Here is a 21,977-nt window from a genome sequence, read left to right as displayed (position 1 = left end):
GTAGAGCTTTAATTTTTACGAAATATCCAGAAGAAGCGATGTGTGAAAGATACTACCGTACTACAGTACACACTGCTTTTATCCACTATCTGGTAGGAACACAGGAATCTACAGTATAGTTTTATAACACTGAAGGTGTGAAAATGTTACCATTAATAAACATTGGGGCAGATGTATTAAGCCTTAACAAGAGATAAATGCAAGGGTGATAAGGAGAGATAAATGTCCAGCCAATCAGCTCCTTACTGACTTTTTTCAAACACAGCCTGTAACATGGCAGTTAGCAGGTGATTGGCTGGACGTTTATCTCTCCTTATCACCCTTGCATTTATCTCTTGTTAAAGCTTAATACATCTGCCCCAGTGTAACCTAACTTCTGTCGGAAAACAGAGCACCTTGAGAACTTTTGCAGCCACTTCAGTTATTGGAGTGTTCTTGGTATTGCTTTATACACACACGCGCTCACACACACACACACACACACACACACACACACACACACACACACACACACTTATAGTGTTAATTTCATGGAGATTCTGTATTTTCTTACTTTTTAGCATGTTCACATCATTGCCGCCATCTCCGATGGCAAGAGTGTTGACCTTCTTGTTTGTCTTCACCAGATCCACAATGCTGGCTTTTTGTTTGGGGGTCACCCTACAGCAAATGACAGTCTGATACTGGCATGCCAACTCCACAAATACTGGTGTGATCAAATTTGTGTGAAGATCTGGTATCTTCTTTCTGCTCAGAAACCCTACCAAATGTTTCCAATTTGACATCTTTGGAGCCTTTTTATCAGGAGAGTCAATAATTGTGTCCTGTAATAAAATTAGATAAAAGTGTTTTACTATTTGTCACATTATGTAGTGTTATCATATTATCATACAGTATATTGATTTCATTAGTAAAGTGCTGTCTATAAGTACAGTGTTAGTTCTGGCTATTCTGACCATAAAGTAATATTCTGTCTCATGAAGTTTTATGTGTTCAGTTACCATTGAAAAGAACACCCAAGGAACACATAGTACTCTAAATACACACAAAAAAGTTCGGTACTTATGTAGTATCTGGGCGTCCGATTTAGAAATCGGGTCGGATCGGGCACATCGCATCGCATCGCATGCGACCATCGGATGCGATGACCCGATTTTTCCATAGGAATCAATGTTAAAATGGACTGAGTCCATTTTAACATGGAATTCAATGGGAAAAAGGGGTCCTTTTCATACCCCTACTATCCAAGTGGGCATGGAGTTGGATATAAACCTGTGGCGAGCGTAGCGAGCCACCGAGCCCGAAGCGTGGCGAGCGTAGCGAGCCCCGCGAGGGGACACAGAATACCGTCCCCTCGCGGGGCTCGCTTTGCTCGGAAGCGGAGACTTTAGAACTGCCGACGGTGGCGGCATCGGAGTTGTGGACTTCATCGGTTTAGGAGCCGGAGAGATGTCAAAGACCTGGGAGGAGGAGGGATGTTGATGGCCTGGGAGCCGGAGAGATGTCAGTGGCCTGGGAGCCAGAGGAATGTCGATGGCCTGGGAGCATGATGGATGTTGATGACCTGGGAGCCGAGGTAGACATTGACGGCTTGGGAGCTGAGATGGGTGTCGACAACCTAGGAGCCCTGGTGGACATTGACTGTCTGGGAGCCGAGAGGGTAATGGGCTAGGAGCCATGGATAAACTGTAGACTTTTGAGAGTCTACACCTTTGTCAACTAGGGAGTCGATGATGGTATATGGCTTGGGAGCCAATGGTGGTCTCTGCTGGTGGAAGCTGGATAAGCTCAGACCTCTTCTGCTGGAAGCTATGGATGCTATTAGCTGAAAGGAAAACCTGTCAGATGAATGGTTAACCAGGGAGCTCTTGTATAATCAGCAGCAGCAGGTCACAGGTGCACTTCACAGTTAACTCTGGGACAGAGAACATGGCGCCTAAAACGCTGACTTGTAGGGAGTACTCAGGGATCAGACAAGTTGTTCAAAGCAAGGAGGATGTGCCAGAGGCCTTACTTAAATCCGCCAGTCTGTGATTTTCTGTAAATCGCAGCATCAATTACCCCAGGAAGTACCTGTGCACACTTGGATCACATGATCAAGTGCACAGATCAGAGTAACAAGGTCATAGGAAAATCATTGGAGGAATCTGACACGTGACTGCAAGTGTCATGGGACCAGGGCACCTCAATGCCCCAGGCAGGGGGTGCCCCGTCGCCCACCTGCTCCCTGCTCCACGGGTTGGGGGGTCGGATGCGGCCACCTCCGAGTCGCTCCATCTGGCGGGTGGTCATTCTGCTGACTTGCTCCGGCGCACGGCCCATGAGAGGGGGTGTGCGGGTGCCGGAACAAGTCAGCGGCAGTACAATTGACCCCCCCATGGTGAGCGGTGGAGCTCAACTGGCTTTTGGGGGATTGGGTGGGGGTGCGGACGCCACTAATCGTGTCACCTTGCTCCACACAGGGGGGTTTTGTGCAGGCGCCGCTGACCTGCTCCCAAGTGCCACCCTCCAGTGGCTGGCGCCCCCAGGCAAATGCTTAAAGCTGCCTAGTGGTGGCGTCGGCCTTGCGTGAGACTGGCATGGGATCAGCATGGGATGCCGACTAGGCCCCAGAGAATCGTTATGCACATCTTGCCACGGAGAATGCTTGGGAACAGCGCTGGACAGGGACTTGCATCGCAGGACGAACCAGCGTGAGGGTAAGAGACACGGACACGGTCACAGATGCGGATGCGTGCCGCAATTTCTGACACAATAAAAGTAACCAATGGATGGACTGAGTGGATCTGCAGACGATGAATGTGTGGCAAGGAAGATTAGCCCCGCAGCTGCAATCAGGAAGGATTGTAGCAGTGAAAGTCTCTTTTTTTTCTAAAACCAGTAAGAAGACTATTGTAATTATTAATGTGTGATATAATGAGAGTACTCTGTGATTTCTCTTTTGTGCAGCAGTCACGCTGGGTGTCTTGTGGCGCATGCTGTATGGAAAAATCAAAATGGGAGGAAATGTCTATATACTTGATTGGTATTTAGACAAACTAGTTCTCATGTTATCAGTTGGTACTTAACCTTACCAAGAAGTCTCCTGTAATAACCAATGCTTTATTGCTGCATAATTCTCCATATATTTTAGAATTTCTCTTTCCTGACTGGTTCTCACAATCTATGCCACATTCCAGGAGACATCTACATAAAGACAATAATTGTAATAATTTAGTTTTATTGCATGAGATGTATGTATACTAGTACTGGGCGTGTCAACGCATGAATGTCGCATTAACATGGCAAACTTTTAACTGCGATTAAACTTTTTAATGCTGATAACGCCGGGGGGGGGGGGGGGTGTCAAGATTCGGGGCTGGTGGGGGAACTGCGCTGCAGGGGTGCAGAGTGTCCATCCACATGCAAATGGCCACTGCAGTAAAGTAGACAGACACTAGAGGTGCTCCTTCCCCTCTAGCATCTGTCAGGGGCATGCAAAGCGCCCAGCACTACCCGGCAGTTCGGATTCCCGGGAGCATTGTGGCCCTGCAACCCCTAGCAAGGAGCACATACACCCCCCGCCCCCCTCTTGGCAATGAGCACATAAACCCCCAGTCAACGATAATGTGATCCCCCCTGGCAATGAGCCCATGGGAGAGATGCATGAGCAGTAAACCCTCCTGGCAATGAGAATGTAAGCCCTGGAAAAAAGTAGGAAACACCTGGCAATGAGCAAGTAACCCCCGGGAAATGAGAATGGAACCTGTGGCAACTAGCATGGAACTCCATGTGGCAATGAGCATGCAATCCCCCCTGGCAACGAGCATGGAACCCCAGATGAGATTTTAGATAAGCAGCACTTATGTGCCTATTAATGCGATTAATCACAGTTAATCACAAAAATGTAATGCGATTAGTCAAGATTAAACATTTTAATCCATACCCAGCACGAATTTGCATATAAAAATTCCTTAAATGCAACACAGACTTGTGAGCAATCTAATATTTAGCAAAAAAGGATATTCCTTATATACATATACAGTACATGCTGTATACACAGGGCCATAACTACGCATGTGCTCTTGGTGCCTTGCCCACAGGGAATTTGCACTGTGGGAACACCATCCTGCAGCACAACCCATAGGACCACTAACCACGTTCTGCCTATTCCCGCTGCACCACAAAGCTGAAGCTAAACCCCGGTTTTCCCACTGCCCTGTTGGGTATATGGACTAAGCATGCGCGAATCCAGATGCAGTGGGTATGGCATCTTAAAGCTCTGCATGAGAGAAGTAACAGGACAGAAGCAACAAACTACTCTCTTCCTCCATGCATCTACAGGTTACAGCTCAATGCTGTGGGACCCGGCAGCAGAGGAAGATGCAGCATAAGGTAACTGATAAGCTGCACATGAGACTGGAAATACACTCAACACTTTACACAGGTATATGTGTAATAGGCACTACTGGGGGTATTATGTATAATGGGCACTACTGGGGAATTGTGTAAGGTGCAATACTGGTGGCATTATGTGTAATGGGCACTACTTGGGCATTGTGTAAGGGGCACTACTGGTGGCATTATGTGTAATGGACACTACTGGGGGCATTGTGTAAGGTGCACTGCTATTGAAATTATATATAATGGGCAATACTGGGGGCATTGTGTAAGGGGTATTACGGTGTGCGGTATAATGTATAAATGGCATTATGGTGTGTGGCATAATGTGTAATGGGCATTATTGTGTGTGGTATAATATGTGATAGGCATTACGGTGTCTGGCATAATGTGTCATAGGCATTATTGTGTATGGTAAAATATATAATAGGCATTACGGGATATGGTGTACTATATAATAGGCATTATGGGGTATGGTATAATGTGTAATGGGCATTACAGTGTGTAGTATAATGTGTAATGGGCATCACGGTGTGTCTGTATGTGCAGTTTGCACAACTGGGGTATAAACCTGAGAAAAGACAATTTGACTCGTTCCATTACCTTATCTCACTCTCTTCAACAATCTCCATATCACTGGAAATAAGCTTACAGGAACGTGCAATGTTCACAGCAGTCTCTGCAAAACAAATATGCCATTCTTTGACAAAGGTTACAAATTGCAAAATGACAGATGTATGGTTCAAAACTCTTTGCTGATGACATATCACTTCATGGATCAACATAGTGGGGGAAATTTTACTAAGAATACAAATAGGACTCAATCATATTCATATTCTTAATACAAATCAATACGACTGGCTCAGGCCGTATTTTTAAAGAAATACAATTCGTAAATAGCGCAAATTTACTAAGCTGCCCTATTCATGAATTTGGATTTGGCCATATTCTGCCTGATACAAATTCGTATTTTGTATCGGGCAGCCTGCATGGATCAGTCAGATTCGTGCAGGCTGCAGTGTAAAAATTTTTAGAAAAAAATAAATAAATCATTTAAAAAGATGACATGAACCCCCCCCCCCCCCCCCCCCAAACCAAGCTATGTGACATCAATACGAGTACGAATTGGTGTATTTTATTTTTTTAGGTGTATTTGCCTTAGTAAATTTCCCCCAATGACACATGGCAGCTGAAACACACATGCTGATACACAGATGCTGGCAGACATGCAGACACATGCAGGGCCGGATTTGTGCCTAGGCCCGTGAGGCACCGGCCTCAGGGCGGCACCAATTAAGTGCGGCAGTCAGGCTGACATTCTGTTAAATAGCAGCATGGCAAAGCGGGTGGGCAGCGGTGAGTGACGAGCGCCGCCGCCGCAGACATGAATCATCATATGTCGGCGGCCCACCCACTCTGCCATGCACATTACATCACCGATGGTCCCCCTGCGCGTCCGGAAATGGCTCAGGCTCACTGCTGCCGGCTTCCGCTCATTGGCTACTCTACACACACACAGTCTATTGGCTGCTGTGTATCCAGCAGCTGAGCTGAGCGGTGCGCAGATCCTCCCTGCGCTCAGTCAGTCACAGTGTGTGAGCCAGAGAGAGACTGACGGAGACACTGTGCTAATCACTGTACTAATAAGTGCCTCCCTCCCTCCAGGTCCTCCGTACAGTGAGCAGTCCAGAGTGCTTAAAAAAATATTAAGGTGGGCTACAGTTAAATTTTAATGAAATATATAAATAACAATGTATATACATATATGATTACATAAAAATAGGGGGGGGGGGCACAAAAATGTTGTGCCTAGGGGCGGCCTGACCCCTAAATTCGCCCCTGAACACATGCTGACACTGACGCATACCCTCCAACTGTACCAATTTAGCCGGTACAGTACCGGTTTTTAACGGTCTGTATCAGCTAAAAAAAAGTGTACCGATTGTACCGATTTTCGGGTTCAGACGGCTCCTCTTCGGCTTGACGGGTGTCGATGATCGTTCCAGCCCGGCGGTACATAGAAGATGTATTTCTGGCCATTAAAAAGAGGTTCTGCACCGTTCCCAGGGGTGCATTGCGGGTTGCACTGTGTGCGTTGCGTCATGACGTCACACAGCAGCCGCAGGCCCTCACGCACTCAGGGGCTGTCAGCAACTATAAATGTAAAGCCTCCTGGAAATGCCGGCGCATGCGCTTGGAGCAGCAGCATCTACTGGGAGCAGAGGTGAGGAGAGTGCTCAGGGGCCGGGCAGTCAGTCAGAAGTCAGAACGCAGAGAGCCCAGAAGTCCTTGCACTATCCGACAGCATGGAGAAGTTGAACACCCGGGCCAGAAGCACGATGTGCAACCTCCTGTCTGTGCCAGGTAAGAGCAGGTGGCGGCCAGTGGGATCATATAGAGACACAGAAAGTCTCTATTTGATGCCTGGGATCTGCTGCTGCTGGGGAGAAGGCACCCCCCCTGCCCCACACGTATGCCGAGGGGGGACACAACAGTGCTCTGTACCATCCCCTGTCATAGGCCTGCCATCAGCACAGCACCATTTCTCCCCCATCCCCCAATCACCATGACGGCTGAATCCCTTCTCCTATAATGATCAATTCAAAAGATAGGAAAGGGGACATGGTCACACCCCCTTTCACAGTGGCCACGCCCCCTTTCAGTGTGTACCTTTTTTGAGACTGAAACGGAGGGTATGCTGACGTGCAGATGTCAACACAAGCACACTTACTGCATATGCTGACAGAAAGACGCTAAAAAAGCAGACATACAGTTGACACAAATGCTGACATAGAAACATAGAATTTGACGGCAGATAAGAACCACTTGGCCCATCTAGTCTGCCCCTTTTTTAAACATGTTACCTCAAACCATATTTGATCCTTATTTTTTTGTAAGGATATCAATATGCTTATCCCAAGCATGTTTAAATTGTACTACTGTATTTGCGTCTACCACCTCTGATGGTAGGCTATTCCACTTATCTACTACTCTTTCTGTGAAGTAATTCTTCCTCACATTTCCCCTGAATCTTCCTCCCTCTAGTTTCAGTGCATGTCCTCGTGTTCTGTTGCTCCTCTTCCTGTGAAGAATGTCTCCCACCTGTACCTTGTTAAAACCCTTGATATATTTGAAAGTTTCTATCATGTCCCCCCTTTCCCTTCTCTGCTCTAAAGTATACATATAAAAATATTTTAGTCTTTCCTGGTACGTTTTGTGATGTAGGGCATGTACCATTTTAGTTGCCCTTCTTTGTACAGTCTCCAATGTATTTATATCCTTCTGGAGATATGGCCTCCAGAACTGAACACAATACTCTAGCTGAGGTCGTACCAATGACCTATACAGTGGCATTACAGGTCGAGTATCCCGTATCCGAATATCCGTTATCCGAATTATTCCGAAATACGGACATTCCAGAAAGTGAAAAAAAATTTTTTTTTTGCTAAAAACTCACTGGGGACATTTGTAACAGCATCACTGGGGACATGATATGTAACTGGCACTATGGCCCTTATTCTGATTGATGCGGACTTTACCGCGTTCTTACGGATAGCGTCTTTACGGCGTCTGCGCATGCGTGGAGAACGCTACGCGCATGTGCCACGCCTTGACTCGGTACCAGTTCGGACAAAGCCCGTCCAAAACTGGTCCCCGCAATCAGTCGGGAAATAGGGGCGTATTATGGGCGTCATGCGGAATGACACATGGGCGTAGTTTCAAAGTGGGCAAAACGGGGCGGAAACATGGGCGGACACGGGGGAGTACACTTATGTTGGGGGGCGTACATTCGGAAACCACTCCGAATGCACGCGAGCAAAAAGGGCTGAAATGTGCGGTGTCCACAAGTGTACTATTGCTTTGCGGACACCACTCGTTCATGCGGTAGGCGAACGTACGCCTAATGACTACAACCATTAACACCTGAACCCAATACAATCTACTCCTTTACTCATTACTCACTAATAGGACGCTTGTCAGTGCTTTAATTGAAACCATTGCACTTCAATTGCTGTAAGGGTTAATGTGTGCAATGCATGTGTTAGGCATGCTTGTAAGGATATATTGGAATCTAATTGATTCCATTTCCAAATAAGCAGTTTTTTATGAGGATAGGTAATTGAATAAGTGGGTCATGTGATGTCTTGCAGAAGATACTTCATAGTGGGTTGTTTGGCGTAAATACTCCGCTTACGTGCGGTAGCACCGCTTGGCTCCCGGTCGGATGCGGTATTCCCGAGCATACTCTGTAATACTCTGTAATACCGTGCCGAATCGGAGTGTTTCTCCCGCACACGCATGGTTTGTATGTCGTCCGTAAACACGCCCTGTTCTTAAAGAGTGAGTCCGTCCGAATGCGGAGGACACGTGGGCGTTTCTACGGACGATGGCCGCACGCGGCAAAACACCGTGGCGTGCGGACCGCTCCGTAAGAATGCGGGAATTTCCGCACAGATCAGAATAAGGGCCTATATATGTGCAAGACAATGATTGCTTGGCATTCAAATTCAGTGCTGAGATAGTACACACATTTTGTTTCACGTTTTGAAACCTTGTTTTTTGAACAATTAAAATATATTTGTGTGTATTTTATGTGGTAATAAAATATATTTGTGTGTATATTATGTGTTTATACAGCATAAATGCAAGATACTTCAAAATACATCATTGAAATATTAAAATATTCCGAAATACGGAATAATCCGTTATCCAAAATTCTCCTGGTCCCGAGCATTTTGGATACGGGATACTCAACCTGTATTACTTCTTTCTTTCTACTGCTGATACCTCTCCCTATGCAACCAAGCATCTGACTTGCCTTCTTCATTGCTTTGTTACATTGCCTACCTGCTTTTAAGTCCCCTGAAATAGTGACACCTAGATCCCTCTCTTCCTCAGTAGTTTCCATTATAGTGCCATTTATACTATATATAGTCTTTGGATTTCTGAGACTTTGAATGCATGATGCATTTTTTGGCATTAAACTGACACTAACACAGAGATGCATGCATTAAACTGACACTAACACTGAGATGCTTATACGCAGACAGATGTTGACACAGGGACATATGCTGAACAGATGCTGACATAGACACACCGAAAGTACACCGACACATGGACAGATGTTGACACACACACAGATACAAGAAGGCTGACACACAGGTAGATGGATGCTGCCTCATTGGTAGATGCTGATAAACAGCACAGATGCTGGCACAGAGATAGAAGCTGACATGCTAACACAGACAGAGGAGAACTAGGGGTGCAGCTTGCAGCCAGGAGCAATTACAAGGAGGTCAGGGTGCGTAGAAGGAGGACTAAGGGACCAGCCTGCAGCCAAGTCAAGGAGGGGATAGAAGAGGATTAGGGGAGCAGTATGCAACCAGGAGCAGTGACAGGGATGGTGGATGTTGCAGAGGAGGAGTAGGAGAGAAGCCTGCAGCCAGGAGCAGTGACATATAGGGGGGAGGGCAGAGGAGTACTAGAGGATCAGCCTGCAACCAGGGGTAGGGCTTCCACCATCAAATCTTTTGAGGCAATGGTAACTGACCACTGCCTCAAAAGAAAAAAAATGTAACCAATTTTCACATTGGAAAAAGCTCAGAGGATGGTCACCTTCGGAAAAAACTGTTGGGCGGGACCCAGTATAACATCGCAACACAACTGAATGTTTACTACAATGTTTTTCGATGATTGCAAACATTGGAATGTCTCCATCAAAAAACACTACCATCGGTGCAAAAACATTGATGGGACACATTGCAATGTGACATCCTTCCTTAACCAGTAGCAGTGAGGGGGGGAGGGAGGACAAAGGAGTACTAGGGTAGCAGCCTGCAGTCAGGAGCAGTATGGAGGTGGGGGGCTGCAGAGGCGTACTAGGGGAGCAGCCGCCTGCAGTCAGGAGCAGTGAGATGGGGGGGGGGGGGGGGGAGAGAGAACGCAGAGGAGTACTAGGGGAGCAGCTTGCAGTCAGGAGCATTGAGCAAGGTGAGGGGAGCAGAGGACTACTAGTGGAGCAGCCTGCAGTCTGGAGCAGTGAGGAAGGGGCCAGAGGAGGGTTAGGTGACCAGTCAGGAGCAGTGACAAGGCAGGGGTAGTTGAGAGGAGTACTAGGAAGCAGCCTGTAGACAGGATCAGTAAGTAGAGGGGCAAGGAGCAGTTAAAAAGAGGAGGGGGAGCTCAGCAGGCAGACATAAATACAGCAGCCCCAGTGGCAAGGATGGGGCTCTAGCAGTGGAATGAAAGGGACCCGTAAGCTCAGCAGGCTGCAGAGAAGTAGTCAGTAGCACTCCATGTGCATACCACTGCAGAGCAGTTACCTTTAATGCATGCAACAGGCTGGCCGTTCCCCCCACCTCATGCTGCACAGCGCTGTTTCTTCACAGTTTTTAATGAAATAAAAAAAAAATCTATTCTTTACCTCAATTCGTGCTAGATATAGGGCCTGATTTAGACCTTTTCGCTAGGCTGCATACACTCGCAGCCTAGTGAACAGGTAAGCGCCACCTGCTGTCACGACAAACGCCCGCTCCCCCCACCACCAGAATCCCCTCACTAACATGCACGGGGATGTGTACACAAACACATTACCTTGCATGCGCCTGCCCAGGTCGTTGACCATGGAATGATTTCTGCAGCATTTGGTCTGAAATGTCTATACATGCTTTTCAGTTGGCCTCTGCAGTCCGAATTCGGGTTGACGCTTCGGTCATTCCATTGTCAGCCGCCCGCCCCACTCAGGCACAGACACGCCTGCATTCCCAGGGGAACGCCCACCGTTTTATGGGGACGAACATAAAAGTCTGTGTGAAGCCATTGCTGTGTGAAGCCATCGGCGAGTGTGATACTCTCTGAAGGCATTCGCACAGGGGGTTTGCACATGCGCATATTCACGCATGTGCAGACCCCCCCACCATAAAAACTAGACTTTTGAACAATCAATTAGAATCAAGTCAAATAACATTATAATAACAATATCAGATACCAGAGTCTAACCACCTACAGATGGAGCATCTCTCATTAGAGCTGCTCCAGGTGATTCATCACCATCCACCGCCGTTCACCAGCCCACAAAAGGGGGCCCGCGTGCACGCCCTGTTCTGACAGAGCCCGCCACCGCCTCCCCACACCCCCCCAAACCCTGCCCGTCTCCCTGAAGCAGGGACAAGCAGGGTTTCCACCATCCACCGCTGAGTGAAGGGAACACACGTGCGTGTCAGACGCTCACACGTTACCGTCAGATGCAGCACCTCTCCTATAGGGATCGCCAGCTCAGGGAATCTGGCAATTCCCTAATCTGGCTGACAGGCGCTACATCTGTAGTACTGAAAATTACTGGTCAAAAAAGGACAGATAGGTCAGATACTAATCAAGCAGGAAAAGCATAGTTAACCTACCTGAGTTATTACCCGACTACTAGCACATGTAACTTAGGACAACTAATATACAGAAACCTTCACATAAATACGATTATGAAATATACTCTATATAGACAATCACTGTCATATGAAGAAGATACTAGTGCAAAACATTATAGTCACAACAATAGTTGAAATGTAATAGGTTTCAGGATTATAAAACACATGTTGAATATAGTATTTCACTATGGTCAGAAGAGGGCACTGTGTCTAATTTGTGGATCCAATATGCCTAAAGTTGTAAAAGTTTCTTGTCCCTAGCTCCACCTCTTTTGGAGGGAGGGACATGATCAGTAAGTTTGTACTTGTCGAATGAGTAACAATTGCTTAAATTCCTGGATCCACAATTCTGCCCTCCAGAGTCTGTCAAATGACAGCTGTGCTGGGCTATTCTCTCACGAAGGTGTGGCACCCCATCAGAGCTTGTATAGACATTTATTACACTTAATGTATTTATCTGTTATGGACTGCTGTGAGCCAGCCTCAGGTCACATGACTTAGAAGCTGCTAGAACAAGTTACAGCTGGCTGAGGCAGACTGTTAGGGCAGTTACCCAGAGTCCCCAGAGGTAGCAGCTGGAAAAAAGGGAGATGCGGATTGAAGATGCCGCCTCAAGTAACACTGTGGCTATTATCTGTGAGAGGGTGGTGAATTTGGTGACTGAATTTGGTGCTTCTAATTGACAACGGCAGATTGGAGGAAGGGCCTGGAGGTGCAGGGAAGCAGGCCAGTGACAACAATTACTACAGAGGTATAGACAGTCCAGCCACTGTGATACAGACAAGGTCTGTCATTTACAATTACACTGCATCGCTCATACCACAGGCAGGTGGATGGTGATTATACCAGGGACAGAGACACTATTTCCCCACAAAGTATATGTGGGCAGTTCATCTAGATGCATGCAGCACCCTCACCATTAACAAGCAGCCACCATCTATAGACTACTGATACAGGAGGTGACAGGACTTTGTGGAAGCAGTGTGGCTAGGACTGACAGCTTTTACTAGCGAGCAGGGCCTTACACCAGCTAGAGCAAGTAACACCTTGCAATTCAGCCATAGACAATACTGAGCTTTGACTTTATTCACCAACCACTAAGCAAGAACCACTGTTGTACCAAGATTCTTATTGCAGCTCAGCATAAAAGGACACTGTTGCATGGAGCATTAACTATCTTCAGAAAGAAAGGAGTTACAACACTAACTAGAGAGTGCTACATTTTTATCTTCTCATCGCCCATTTGCAGCATCTACTTCAGGCTTTTAACATTTGTTTCAACAAGATTAGATATTGTCACTAAAAAGTGCACTATAAAATTAATCCAGCTGGCTATAGAGGTAAACGGGGCCCCGACTATAGAGTCATTTTAGAGAGAGATTTTTGCTTTGTGTATATAGGTAGCTACATTGTAATATGCATTGTGTATACTTTATTGGTAAAAAAACATTTTTAAGTTCTTTTAGTGAAGGAAAGGCTTCACAGATTCATTGTATTGTAATACAAATACAGAAAGGCAATTGTGTAATTAGTGGCTGTGAGTAATGTATTTTGAACTGTATTGTATTGTGCATTACTAGTAAAACTTGCTTCCCATTAGACACCACAAACACCAGGTTTAGGTGAGAAATACCAGAAGAAATAAAGTAACACTGTCAACCAGAGTATCACCCTTCCTAATACTTACCTGTAAATTAATACCTTTCATGACACTTCCCACAGAGTGTTACAAAGGCACATGGGGGGAAAGTTACTAAGATGTGTATTCTAGTTCACATGTGATGTTGCTATGGGCAACCAATCAGAATCTACTTCTTATTTTATATTATTTAGCACCCTCTAGAAAAGGGGTGGCCAACCGGTCAGTGGTAAAGAGCCGAAAAATATTGGTAGTCAAGCTAAAGAGCCGACATCATGTGTGCACCTAAGGCGCATGCGCCAAAAAGGGGCGTGGTCTATTTTGACCCCTTGGGTGGGTGTGATACAAATATGCCTCCAATAGTGCAGTGCCATATATACATATGCCCCCAATAGTGCCAGATACACATATGCCCCCCACGGTGCCAGGTATGCACCACACGGTGCCGGGTATGCCCCTACGGTGCCAGAAAGCTGGTATGCCCCCACAGTGCCAGAAAGCTGGTATGCCCCCACAGTGCCAAAAAGCTGGTATGCCCCCACAGTGCCACAAACTGCTATGCCCCCACAGTGCCACAAACTGCTATGCCCCCACAGTGCAAATTTCCCAGCAGCAGCACTCACTGTTGTTGCTGCTGCTGCCAGGCGGGGAGAGGACAGTCTGGTGTCCCCCTGCAGTCCTCCTGTCATGTCACCGATGGGAGGAGAGCACAGCACACCGCACATCTCCTTCCCCCTCACTTCCCTGTGACTGGGCCGTCCACCAATCAAAGCTCGCTGGCCGGCTCCTGATTGGCTGCTGGCCCACGAGCTCTGATTGGCGGATGGCCCAGTCACAAGGATGCACAGTAAGGGGTAGGAGAGATGCGCGATGCGTGCTCTCCTCCCCTCAGAAGGAGAAGGGATTCAGGGAACCGGCAGCAGGGGGGACTGGGAGCAGGAGCCGCACTTTACAAGGGGGAGAGCCGCATGAGGCTCAAGAGCCACGGGTTGGCCACCACTGCTCTAGAAGATAGTAGTCAGGATCTGATTCATCACCGGGATCTGATTCGTCACTGTAATACACATAAACTCATACTCTACACTCACAAATAATAAAATATAGTTATATGGTTTAAAACCACTACACACAGTAATAATGGTAAAACACGATCTCCCCTGCACATATTTAGCATCTGTGTGTTCCTTCTCTCAAGTGCAGTGCTCCAGTGATTGTTTAAAGTGCGCAACATGTACCAGTCAAAAGTTATGGACAAAATACATATCTAATGTTTTGCATTGCCATGAGGATGGCCTATTTGAAAGATCCAGCTGAAACCGGACGCACAACATGACCCCTAGACCTATGACGAAGCTTTTGGACAAAGACACAGCTGTGCATCTTTACTGTACCAATCAGAATAAAGCAAAACCTGACCTCTTGGCCAATGAAGAACTTTACTGTACCCTAATGTATGGACACTATATAAGGACACTATATAATGGACACTTTAGGAGTGCCATGTGTGCTAGCCAAAGTTCATTCCATGCTTATACAGTACCTCATCATCAATTTCAAAATTCCCATTGGTTGATTTAATTTATAGGTCAGAATTAATCAATTGCCATAGTCTCTTGGTTGTGTTACTAACTTTCTTGCTGGATGTACCTTTTTCATAAGGGACATACTGGAGAAAAAAGGCATATGGTTTTACTAAACAGCTTAATTTATTTGATACATTTAAAATGATGATGTACCTGGCTTATCTCCTGTCAGCATCCAGATCTTCATATTTCCATCTTTCAAGAGCTGGATTGTTTCTGGAACACCATTTTGTAATTTATCTTCAATTGCAGTGGCTCCAAGTAGCTGAAACAAAGAGATTATTACAGTAGTCTTGATAACTGTTATAAGGAGAAGACAGAAGAGACGTCTGCCTTAGCCAGAGGAGGATTGGGGTGCAAATACAGTCAATATTACTTTTTTTGTGTAATCGGTTTTTATTGAGTTTGACACACAAAAAGAGCTTACATCTGTTTCAAGCATCAAAACCTTAAAGACAACTGTAAAGAAACAGGGGATTCATATATATATATATATATATATATATATATATATATATATATATATATATATATATTCAAATAGATCAAATTATTGTGTGTTACTTAGAGTAAATGAAACAAAACAAACAAAAATTGACCTAAAGATTAACTAGAAAATGGGAGAGAGAAGAAGAGAAAGTAAGAAATGGAGAAGGGTGGGAATATCCATGGAGACCTCCATGAAAATTGGGACATTCCTCAATTTGACTTTTGGAAATTCTTACAGATTAGACATTTTATATTGATAAGTGGCGGATTAAATTCTGCTAAGAGAGAACTCACTCGCTTTGAGAAAATGTGTATGGCTACTAGCTCCTACCCCCACAGAATGTCAGCCCTTTACAAAATTATCTTACAGAAACATGACTCCCTAACCCCCTTTTGGGTTAAATCCTGGATAAAAGGCCTGGGAATCTCTTTCAGATAAGAATTGGCAAAAATTTTTCTTAAAAGCCCATTCTAGCTCCTCCTGTATCGTGATAAGGAAAACACAATATAAAATTCTTATGCGGTGGTGTTAACACCCTTCTCTATTATATGCAATATGCCCCTCAACCCCCAATACTTGTTGGAGATGCCTGTCTAATGTTGACCCTTTGAAACATATTTGGTGGAGCTGTCCAAAACTGAGAACTTACTGGTCTGATTTTCATTGTTACACAGCGCATCCTAAACCACCCAATACCAACCAATCCCACCATGGGCGTTCCCACGAAAACGCTGGGCGTACGTATGGTAATGCGGCCATGACGCACGGGTGGGGGGCAGACAGCTGACATAGCCGGATGTCTGCTGCCCACCCATATCCCTGCTTTCATACGGAAAAATGTCCGAGTGCTGTCTGATTTGACTGTTGAAATGAGTAACTAATATTGCCTCAAAAATATTTTAGGTGTTGAGTCTAATAAAATTCAGTCACAATACTGAATGTGTTGGGCGCACCGCCAATCCAAGACTATCATAACGGTGGAAAAGTAGTCCAATATATTGGTTATTTAGATGGTTCTCTTTCTAATTTTCTAAATTGATGTTTTGAGTCTGTGCGGATCCAAAAACCCCTTTTCAGTGACCACTCGGTCCATAATTCGATGGTCGGTGACCATCAGAGGATGGAGAGGTTCCCACAGATGGAGGAGGTGTTCACATGAAACATCCACTCGCGGTCCGTTCGGTCGGCGTTTTAACGCATTCGGACGGTGTGAGCAATCCGTACGATAGGCGGGGCTAAGAACACTCAGTTCCTGTCCGAAATACGCATCCGTCCGATTCAACTAGAATAAGGGCCTAAGTGAGGAGTGCAGTGGAGTAAAATTTGTAGGTGAAAGATGGCAAAGATTTTTTGTGATGTTAATACCTAGGTAAGTGATATGTGTAGGATGCCAAATAATTGGGAAGGCCGGTTTCATTCCCCCTATTATGTTATGTGGAGTTAAAATATTTAACGTTAATGATTTCGAAAAGTTCATCTTAAAATTGGAAAGTTCACAGAATATCCCAAACTAAGCCATAAGATGTAGTAACGAGGTAATGGGATGGGAAACAGAGGCAAGAAGGTAATCTGCGAATAAGGCAATATTCAGTATTCAATATTCAGAATCTAAACAAGAAAATAACAGAAGACCAGTTTCTCAAGATGCACTCCCCCTCCTTTGACAGTTTTAAAGTGAATTTTTTTTTAACACCTACCAGAGGGCCCTTGCCAATATTACAATCCCTTTTTCTCCCTTCATCCTTAACCAAAATCCATAAATGAGGTACCATTTTAAAGATTTTGTTCTCTGCGTCTAATTAATTGTTAATTTACAATTGCACATTGTATTATTTGTTTAAAAATCAAAGTTAAAAAATGTACTTTTGTGCCTAGAGTTGTTTCCCTGGATGCATCGATATGGCATGGCTAAGATGATCAGTTATCGAAATGGAAAAAAAAAAAAAAAATTCAATTTTCTATATAGTGTGTGGGAACACTTCCCTACTATAAACAAGCAGCAGAAAACAGAAAATACACCTGTGCGGGTGTATACCGATATCTCTAGGAGAACCAACAAAATCACAATGAATTTATAGTTCACTGCGCTAATATTCATAGAAACAGGGTTGTTAGGCTATTGGTAATCAATCAATTATGCATAATATTTTATAAAATATTTATTCTAGACATAAAAACATATAGACATTGACAGACAAACACATATACATTCACGGCAACATATACACGGCAACTGTGTGTATGAGTCCTCCTTGCCATCAGTTGCCGTCTTTTCGCTGCCAGGAGACACCCTGCAGGAGATTGAAGCGCACTTGGGGAGAGTCCCCGCAGCATACTACAGGTGCACGCCGACCATGGTTTGCTGTGGGCTACTGTGATATGGAGAAGTGTGCAGACTGCGGCAGTGATACAACACAAAAGCTGGACTGGACAACAAGACTTGCCACCCATGTTAAGCTGGGTACACATATATACAAACTTCGGCTGTTCTTTTGATCTGGGACGAACGGCCATTCGATTGTATAGGTGTGTACGCTGTCCCGATTCCTGCTGTACGTCGATAAACAGCCAAAAATGGTCTTGTCCATCCATTCTCGGTTGGTCGAAGGTTCAGTGCTGTTTAATATTCATCGACCAGACGGGCCCCTTTCGGAACAAAAGTAAAGTGTGTAGGCACGTTTGATCGATATGCTGGCCGTTCTTGCGATTATACTCCCAAAGCTGGGACGCATTGACTAGCTGCATGATCTCTCCTACAGCATAGTAAACAAGAAGCATTCACCTCTCCCTCATTATATTTCCCTCCCATCGGTTTTCTGTACGTCTGTCCCTAGTCACCCTGCCACCTGTTTAAATGTAGACGCGCACCCCATCCTTATAGTGGTTTGCTGTACTTCTGTTGTTAGTCACCCTGCCACCTGTCTACATGTAGATGCGCACTCCATCTTTATAGCGGTTTGCCGTATGTCTTTCCCTAGTTACCCTTCCACCTATCTACATGTAGACACGCACCCCATCTTTATAGCGGTTTGTCTGTCCCTAGTCACCCCACCGGCTGTCTACATGTAAACGGCCAGCTACACTGTTCTTCAGAGCGGTTTGCCGGACTTAATTTTTTACGTGGCACTACAAGTACCTGTGCAGCAGGGGTGTTAACCATCATAGGTTTAGATATTAGAGTGAGTTGGCACAGGCTAAGTGAAAAATTACTACATGAAAAAATCAAGGGTAACAATTGGTTGAGACCAACATAAAAGACCACTGTCCAGGGAAAACCTGATTAACAATCGCTGGTTGGTGGTGCTCCCAAAGGTAGTTCAGAATATACACTGAAAAGAGATAGTCTAGGAGAAGACTCAAGGGAACTATTAAGGTTTTTTGGGGCACGCTTGTAAAGAAATTATTTAGTGATGGTAAGGAAGATGGTAAGTATTAAAATATAACTTTTAATGGTAAGCTTATAAAATCAGTAATCAGTAGATACAGTAGCAACCGTTTTCCACACTGGACACTTCCCACCACCACTTAAATTTATAATTTGTAACATAGGTTTTAATACAGTTGGGATCATACAGTAGCGAATAGAGGGAGGAATCAGATGGGTAAAAGAGATATTGTGGCTTCACCCTTAGGAACACAGTAAACATACTATCCTAGTAGTGGGGCACAGCACCGGATATTTCCTATTGGTCTCTCATATAGATACTGATCAAGCCTTTCACTGCTTAGCTTCTGAGTTCGGATGGATTTCAGACGACCCAGTAAAGTATGGCTGTGTAATTCCTTCTAGGAATTTACGGTACCAGTTGAGGGGTGAGCCAAGGTGTGCTTCTGCTGTTCATCCCAATCAAAGCATCCTATCCCTGTTACTATATATAGCATTGCAGGGGTGGTCACAGTGATTCAGCAAATGAGAGAGCCATGAATCAAGATTAAGACTAGAAAAAATGGGGCACTAACAAACACATCCCCCATCTCTTCTGTCCACCATCATACTTGTATTGGATGGGTGATGAGAGTCAGGGGGCTGTGCGATAGCTCCTCTGAAATCTGAGTAGAAAAATAGGAGTGTAAAATATAAATGTACCCGCGGTCCAAAGTATGGAAATGTGTTCCTGGTATTCGTGTATAATCATGTTGAACACCAAGGTCACACCAGGGTTGAGACTTTGGACAATAATGGTATGGTCCTGATGTCAAGTAAATAGAAAGATATTCTGTACAATTGCGCAAAATATAGCAGCTTAGACAATGATAGTGAAGTGACACCAGACTTCAAACAAATATAGACAACAAGGAAAAAATCAGAGTCTTGAGCGCTAAGTGCAGTGGAGCAATAGGTAAGATCAAACTTACACTAATAAAAGATAAAGTCCGAGATGGTTCCTTTCTTATTTACAGCGATGTTCTAGGAAATCACCAATAATAGGACTTAGTCCAAGCAATCCCCCTTTTTTCCTTTTTCAGTAGATCTGATGGAGAAAGGAATATAGTGCAGACACCTCTTTGTACAGGGGGGAACAGTTTTATTCACTCATCACACTCACAATGGTACAAGGGTAAAAAGCATGTAAAAATCACCAGCCGGTGATAAACAAATAGGATGGGTCTCACCAACCACTCCTGTGGTAGTGCTGCTGAAAGATGCCGGTTCTTAAAGCCGATCGCCAACAGGGTGGAAAGTGGATCCAATGGACACAAGATGCTGTAGTTCTCCAGCCATGGGTACAGCTGCTCAATGCATTTCGGACCTTTCGTCCTTCCTCAGGAGCATCTCTGGGATGATAGCCGACTCCCAGCAGCAATAGCAGCAGCGGCAGCAGTAGGCGTAGCGCTGCAGGAGGAATTCTGGATAAAAGAGGAGTAAGTCATGCCAGTGACATGGCCTGCAGGACTATTTCCAATCTGAGGAAATTGACGAGGAGTGACTTGCTGGTGTGGTTCTCAGGCAGCACAGGAGAGTATACTGTCCCACACACAAACTAAAATGTCTGAAAAAATTAAACGGATAAAAAATAACCCTTTTATTTTGGGGTTATTTATTGTATACAGGCGGCACAGTGGGCCTTATTCTAGTTCACTCTTTCTGACAAAATACTTCTTAGATAGACAACACCATGTGCACTGTAGGTGGGGCAAATGTTACTTGTGCAGAGAGAGTTAGATTTGGGTGGGGTTTTACTTCAAAGTGAGATCTATATTGCAGTGTAAAAATAAAGCAGCCAGTATTTACCATGCACAGAAACACAATAACTCACCCAAATCTAATTCTCTCTGCACATTTTACATCTGCCCCCCTGCAGTGCACATGGTTTTGTCCATCTAAGAAGGATTTTGTCAGGAAGAGTAAACTAGAATAAGGCCCAGTGTACCACACACGGCAAAACTGAAAAACTTAGATGGATTAAAATAACCCTTTTATTTTGGGGTTATTTATTATATTAAGGTGACACCGGAGAGTGTACTACACCCACACTTAATGGCAGTACCACCCACTGGACTTAACGGCAGTACCACTGGACTAGCAGTACCACTGGACATAACAGCAATACCACTGGACTTAATGGAAGCACTAGACAGCACAGCACCACTGCATTGGACTTATACACTCCGGTGTGCAGGAGTGAGGGGGCATAGCCACATGTAATGCCCCCATCTCTTCTGGACCTGATTGGTGCACAGAGAGAGCCACCGGACCCGCCGCGAGTCCAGAAGTTTGCCTGATGGCCAGAAGTGCGAGATGGTCAGTCAGGTTTGGGAACCACTGGGTCATTTGGACATGTGCCAGGAGGCTGAAAATGTATCCTGAAACAGAAGCAGGCATAAGTGAATAGCATTTTATTTCATACTTGCTGACTTCTCTTGTGCCCTTTCCGGGAGAGGGCAGCAAGTTACAAAAAGTAGGGGGCGTGGACATCGATCATGACATAAATGGGGTGGGGCCATGGGCGAGCTAACCAAATAACATTTCTATTCAACTTTTAAATCCTTGCTCTTCGCTTACTCCCTCCATGCGGTTGCAGCTTTATAAAAATAATTGTTTCCTTTCCTCCTGCACCCTCATTATATTTCCTCTCCCCCCTCCCTATTTCTTCATAAATATGATATAAAGCAGTGGGGAGAGGAAAACTTTTGATGAAGCTGCGCTGCTGCAGCAGCGTGGAGGTCTGAAGGGGAGGGAGACAGAGCCTGAGGAACACTAGTAAACAGCTAGGATGCCAGGGAGCTGAGTGAGAGAAGCAGAAAGCAAGCATCGTAGCAGCCAGCCTCTAGCTTACTCACCACCTCTTCTGAGGCGCTGCTCGTCCGCTCTCTCTCTACAGCTCCCGCTCCCAAGGCCACCCTGTGCTGTGCTGCTGCGGCCAGCGATACCACAGAACCCCCGCCGGCATTACTAGGACAGCGGCGGCACGACGTCACTGACTCTACAATTGTGACTTGCGCATGTGCAGTCACTGTTTTTC

The 21,977-nt window shown here is 45.3% G+C and overlaps 1 protein-coding gene across 1 annotated transcript in view; it reads right to left on the bottom strand.

Moving 5' to 3' along the window:
* The window catches only part of LOC146064132 (phospholipid-transporting ATPase IC-like), an 86,514-nt gene that overhangs the window by 21,075 nt on the left and 43,462 nt on the right, over positions 1 to 21,977 (bottom strand). Inside the window, exons 13-16 of the mRNA XM_083177292.1 lie at positions 15,177 to 15,288; positions 4,984 to 5,059; positions 3,075 to 3,186; positions 554 to 824 (exon numbers count right to left, since the gene is read on the bottom strand). Of these exons, the coding sequence (XP_083033418.1) occupies positions 554 to 824; positions 3,075 to 3,186; positions 4,984 to 5,059; positions 15,177 to 15,288 (571 nt within the window). The remainder of the gene's footprint in view (positions 1 to 553; positions 825 to 3,074; positions 3,187 to 4,983; positions 5,060 to 15,176; positions 15,289 to 21,977) is intronic.

This window comes from Crinia signifera, chromosome 1 (assembly GCF_055691185.1).
Source record: "Crinia signifera chromosome 1, ASM5569118v1, whole genome shotgun sequence".
Lineage (NCBI taxonomy): Eukaryota > Metazoa > Chordata > Amphibia > Anura > Myobatrachidae > Crinia > Crinia signifera.
Note: the sequence above shows the minus strand (reverse complement) of the source record. Positions and strands in the feature narration are given on the sequence as shown.